The sequence below is a fragment of the Eulemur rufifrons genome, chromosome 17 (genome assembly GCF_041146395.1).
Source record: "Eulemur rufifrons isolate Redbay chromosome 17, OSU_ERuf_1, whole genome shotgun sequence".
NCBI lineage: Eukaryota > Metazoa > Chordata > Mammalia > Primates > Lemuridae > Eulemur > Eulemur rufifrons.
In genome coordinates this window covers 43,177,362-43,183,492 of record NC_090999.1, presented here as the reverse complement: position 1 = coordinate 43,183,492, position 6,131 = coordinate 43,177,362, and the positions used below count along the sequence as shown (strand labels likewise).

Below are 6,131 nucleotides of genomic sequence, written 5' to 3'. Positions count from 1 at the left end.
TTTTTAAGCATAGCAAATTAATACTTAAAAGTTTAGTTCTGTTCATGGCAACGTTTGTGTTTAAAAGAATTTTTCAGGTGTATGTACATCTTCAAGTCTAGCCCAAAGAGGACAGAAAAATATTTACAAAATAAATATGTAAGGAATTTTAAAATTTCTTTGATTCAGATGAAATGAAGATTCCTTAATGAAACAGTGTAAAACTTTAGACTCTGTCAACAACTGTAAACTCAATAAATTCCTCTGATCATATTTACTGGTATAAATCTTTACTGGTTAGTTAGGGTAAGAAATTTTAAACACTTACTAAAAAAACACAGTTCTAGTTTTGATGATTTGCTTCGTAATACTTATTAAACTAAAATCAGCTATGGGTATAGGCCTTAACTGCAATTCACTCAACAGTAATATAAACTAAAAATGTCTTCTCAGCTTCCTCAAAAGATTTAAATTATTACTCTTCTATTCAGATTTTGAAACTTTATTATTACCATAATAAAAATTCTAATGAAGAGTCTTGTCATTTAATTTTAATTTTCCAATATTTTTGAAGAAAACTTTGGCTATTAATTTAAGTACAAGCTTTTTTGCACTTTTTTGGTTATTAATATATTAATATCATGTAATATTCCTCTTGGTAACAAACTTTCTTACTCAACTTTTTGTTTTGTAAGAACATTACAAATTTTAATTAACTAAAGAATATAATGGTGCAGATTACATTTGTTGCACTTGTAGTATTTCAATATAATATTCAATGAACTTAATGTTCGATCACTGATGAATGCATTGTTCTAGGGGACTTACTTCCTTTTCCAAAATTATATCTATGTATCTGGTTCAAGGTAAAGTAGTTGAAAACTCCACAATTATGCCTATTTTATGTATTCCTGATTAAAAGTAGAATGTGATGGTCAAAATTTGAAATAAAAAGAATGTACTATTTTACAATGCCAAATTAATATTTTAAAATAAATTAAAAATAAAGGGAACACCAAGACTTGACTTAAAGAAGCTGTTTGTCATTCTTTTCTTTAGAGATTACAACACACATACAATAAGTGAATTTTATCAAAATACAGCACATTTCTTCTACTATATCCATAAAAATCAATTCCTATGTAAATAGTACTGAAAATCAACTAAAATGAGTTAAAATTTACAAAGAGTTGTTAAAGGGTTTCAATCAAAATTATGAAAACTATACAGTACAATAACCAATTGATAACATCTTGAAAGAAGTGCAATATTTGAGTTCACATATTTAAAAGTGCTGCCCATTTACTCTGACTAGCAAGAATGGAAAGTGAGTCTAATTCACTTTTGTAAAAATAATGTAGGTTGGCGTTTTAGCTAGTCCCATAAAAGTCTTAATTAAATCAAGGTTGAAGAACAAGGCATAACAGATTAAAAATTCCCAAATTACATTTCTTAGTAATTAAAAATGAATTGCAATAACTGAATATTGCTCTAATGAAAGGTTCCAGATAAGCCTCAACTAAAAACAGTCATTGGTCTTCTATGGCACTTTTTTCTGGTCCAAATAACCATGCATTAATTCTTACCATTGCATGTTACTCAAATTTTATTTGATTACATAGAATAAAAACAAATAAAATTAATGGTTTGGATAAACAACACTAACAAACCTCTATCATCACATATTTGTTACAGTAACTAGGAACAAAGGCAGTTGGTGGTAAAACACTATTACACTGATACACTTAGAAACCCTTTAAAGACTCTTAAGTGTTGAGTTCACATTTAATGTTACCTGTAGAACAGCCCTTTATTTGAACAACTTTACATGCCGGTAGGCCTCAAGGACCTAACCCTTTGCTCTACAACTCTCCACAGCAATTCTCTATCACTGTGCCAGTTTCACAAACTTGCTTTGGTTTCTTAGCTCCATGCACACTGTTTCCTTTTACTTTACCAAGGCAATGCAAGGCCAAACAAAAATCAAGAGGCCTTCCTAAACCTTCTTAACATTTTGTGTTACAGGTAACACAATCTTAAAACTGGCCATTTTAGTTTGATTTGCTGCTTAAAACAAAAATTATAAATTAGATTAAAATGGAACGCTAATTAGAAAACAGATTGCAAGTACCACCATTTGCAAAAAATAAAAATAAAAAACCCCAGGGGATTTCCATAGCACAAAAAATGCATAAACATGCATCTACAGTAGAGTTAAAAATTTCCTGTGACTAAAAAATTAAAAACTGAATCACCAGTAGCAAATGTATAGTCCATGGCTATGACAAGAACAGATCCTGTAGAGCTCATAAAATGCAATTATTGTCTTTTCTACTTCTTTAAAAAGACATTATATATTTTATTGCATGATTCTATTAATAAAAACCACATTTTTTTCATTCTCTGCTTCCAGATTTTTATAGGAAATAACTGTTTTAATCTGGCCTTGGAAAGTGAACCCACCAGCACCACCTTCACCTACTCACTCTTCAATTCAATATGCACATAGCAAAAGCCAACACTTCAAATCTCTTGCCCACATCAAAAAAAAAGTAGTTTCAGGAGAAAAACATTAATACCAGTTGAATAAAAATAAAGGCATAAAAGCTATGAGATAGATAGCTCTGCCATCTATCTCTGGGCTAAAATCAAGGCTAACTATTGCCTTGCACACAGTTCAGTTATATGTATGAAATCCAAAAATAAACCTACAATCTATACAAAAACAACACAGGTTTGTTTTTGTAGCCTTGATTGCTATGTTTAAAAACCTAACAAGTTTTATATGGTATGAATTCAACAGTCTCCTTTATATTCTGTACAGTGGTTCTTTCCCTCTAACCACAAGTTCCATTACACTTCATTAATGTACAAATGTGAACATAATTTTTTGAGTTCTTTATATATAAAAATAGTCAAAATATTAATTTCCCCTGCAAGTATCTTCCAATAAATCTTGCTGTCTTTCCCCCTTTTTTTGTCCACAGTGCTTATGAGGAAACTTCTCGTACAATGATGAGTTCTACTGTATTCTGGAAAGTTTTTAGCAAGGACACTGCTTGTCCATGTTCAATATTGATAAAACTGTAGCCATTAGCCTAGAAGAAAGAGGAAAAATGCTTTTAGGAAAAACATTTTACAGTAATTCATTTGCATTTCTGCACTTAAATTTCTGCCAGGTAGTTTACAAACCTGGAAGAAAAGAAGAATCACTTTGGGAATTTAAAACAACACATAGACAGACTCCCTACTCTATACCTCTAAAATCTCTGAAGATGCGGTCCAGGAATCTGTATTTTGTCCAAGTTTTCAGACAATTCTTATGCAGTGGCCCAATGTTAGGAACCACTTGCTTAAGATACAATGTCAGACATGGTGTTGCGTATGTATGTGCTAATATGTATCTGAGGCGAACAAACTGCAGGGATAGCAGGGGACAAAGGCCTAGTCTTCCCATTGCCATCAGATCAAGATCACCTTCCTATAATTAGGGGTAATATTTATTGAGGTCTTAATGTGTACAAGACACACTGTTCTACACACACCACATGAATTAAATCCTATGATTCTCTTAAGACACTCAAAGAAGATTCTTTCATCATCTAATTTTAGAGAAGAGAAAACCCAGGCATGGAGAAGTAAGGTAACTTCCTCAGTCACAAAACTGAAACCAAAGATTCCCAAATGGTTCAGAAAAATAAATGTATATGAGTTTATGAGTGAGTGAATGTGTATGGCGAGAGAGGGAAGAGAGTGAAAGGGAAAAGAGGATGAATGCTAAAGATAATGTGGCAAAATATGAGCAACTGGTGACCAAATGAAGTATACATAGATATTTGCTGTATGATTTTTGCAGCTTTCTCTAAGCTTGAAATCATTTAAAAATTTTTAAAAAATGTTTTAAATTATATTTTATAAGAGTGTTGGAGCCAGGATTCAAACTCAGGCAATCTGGCGTCAGAGTCTGTACTTTTGCTACTAAATGCTAATGTCTATATGATTTGGGAGTTATTTATTTATTTATTTTTTGAGACAGAGTCTCACTCTGTTGCCCGGACTAGAGCGCTGTGGTGTCAGCCTAGCTCACAGCAACCTCAAACTCCTGGGCTCAGGTGATCCTTCTGCCTCAGCCTCCCAAGTAGCTGGGACTACAGGCATGTGCCACCATGCCCGGCTAATTTTTTCTATATATATTTTTAGCTGTCCATATAATTTCTTTCTATTTTCAGTAGAGACGGGGTCTTGCTCTTGTTAAGGCTAGTCTTGAACTCCTGAGCTCAAACAATCCACCCGCTTCGGCCTCCCAGAGTGCTAGGGTTACAGGCGTGAGACCCTGCGCCCAGCCAAGAGTTATTTATTTTTTAAACATTAACTTCTTTTCAATGGTAGGCTGTCATGATAAAAAAAGAGATTTTTGAATGTTAAGAAATTAATTTCTGAATGTTAAGAGATTAATTTCTGAACCAATAACAGTGAAAGTAGAGGTAGAGAAGGGGAGTTGTACTTGTGTCTTAGGTTCGTCTTCCTTCGAAGACAGAGCTACACTGGAAGTGTTTGGGTAGCTGAAGGAACAGAGAAAAGAGAGGGACATGGGAAAATAAAAAGGACTTTTCAGATTTGAAATTTTCTTCTCTATTTTTGATATGAAAGCCCGCTCCCAAAAAGTAGTGCTCTGATCCCCCTTCCTGAACTTAAAGAAAAGATACATCAAACAGAGGCATGATTTTCAAGTATAAATTAGAAATATTGTAAACTATAAAAACCCTACAGGATCGTTATAAAAATGAAAGAAAATAATAAAAAGATTTATCTTAATTACCTGAATAATTTTATCACCTGGCTGCAGTAATTTTGATGCTGGTCCTTCAGGCTGTACCCTTGTTACAAATATACCCTTTAATAACAACAAAAAAGATAATTATTTAACCAAAGACAGTATGCATAAATAACAGAATACCAAAGAGAAATCTTTCTTCCACATCATGCAAATATTTGAATCATGGTACAAGTTTCTCCCTGACTTCTCTGAGTAATACTATGACAAATCAGTTATTTTTCCCTCTACTAATTCTGACTTTAGTGATGAAATTACTTCTATGGATGTTCAGAAAAGTAAAATGAAAATTAAAAATCACTTGATAATATCATAAACACTCAAAATTTTTGGTTAAAATTTTTCCCTCAAGCAATTAACTTGAATGATCAAATTTCAAACAAAAAGCTAAACAATACAGAGGGGAATAAAAGTGATGTCTATGTAGAGTTACATAAATATCTATTAGATTTTCACTTACATGTAAGAGGTATTGAATTAGTGAATAAAATTTTGTGGGTGTTTCAAGGATATATAAACAAAACTTACATCATCATCAGGTCTGAAAGGATTTCCTCTACCTCCGACACCTCCTGATATGCTAAATCCAAGTTCTGGATCCTTTTCAATTCTCACGCGAACCTGAGTTGGTATAAAAACAAAGGGAACTATTATTACTATTTCAGAAAAAGTTATAACATGACAAAATCCACATTTAAGTATTGGTGAATTAAGGATTCATCAGAAATAAACATCTGGTCAGATGAAGTGAAAATACAACATAGAATATTATGTTAATGAGTTAGTTAGTTAAAGACACAGCTGGGATTATAAAGCACAGCTCCTAATTTTATTGCTTGTCTTATGAGCATAGAGAATTACTTAATGTTGACCTAAAACTATTTTACTTTTTGGACGTGGATTTTAATGACAATGCATAAACACAAAACGTGCATTATTATCAGTTTTCACTTGTATAACATCTAAATTACAACAGTATCTTTGTCTACTGGCTTGTTTCATAAGATATCTAAAGATCCACTGGTGGTTTTGTGATATTAACTCTTCATTTCCTGAATGTGTCAAAGTGAATGGTTCAAAAGAGTTGGGATTTTAAAATATAACCAACAGATAGTTTTTATAACTAAGCAAAAAAGATGCAAGAATTAAACTTGTTACAAAACACTCCCTTTCACCAGAAAGTCAACCAAAATGAATAAAACATTTGATCTCTACCTAAGTTTCTAATATTATTGATCATTTTATCAATAAACTATCAAGATACATGAATGTATGGCTCATGACTTAAGTACTTTTAAAGATCAAATACTCAATGTAG

The 6,131-nt window shown here is 32.2% G+C and overlaps 1 protein-coding gene across 4 annotated transcripts in view; it reads right to left on the bottom strand.

The window, feature by feature from the left end:
• Positions 1 to 1,110: 1,110 nt before the first annotated feature.
• Positions 1,111 to 6,131, bottom strand: part of ERBIN (erbb2 interacting protein) — a 119,256-nt gene continuing 114,235 nt past the window's right edge. For all 4 annotated transcript variants that reach the window (XM_069491912.1, XM_069491913.1, XM_069491914.1 and 1 more), the window contains 3 exons: positions 5,342 to 5,434; positions 4,799 to 4,873; positions 1,111 to 3,077 (listed from right to left, as the gene is read on the bottom strand). In XM_069491912.1, coding sequence (XP_069348013.1) covers positions 2,970 to 3,077; positions 4,799 to 4,873; positions 5,342 to 5,434 — 276 coding nt within the window. In that variant the 3' untranslated portion in view covers positions 1,111 to 2,969. The remainder of the gene's footprint in view (positions 3,078 to 4,798; positions 4,874 to 5,341; positions 5,435 to 6,131) is intronic.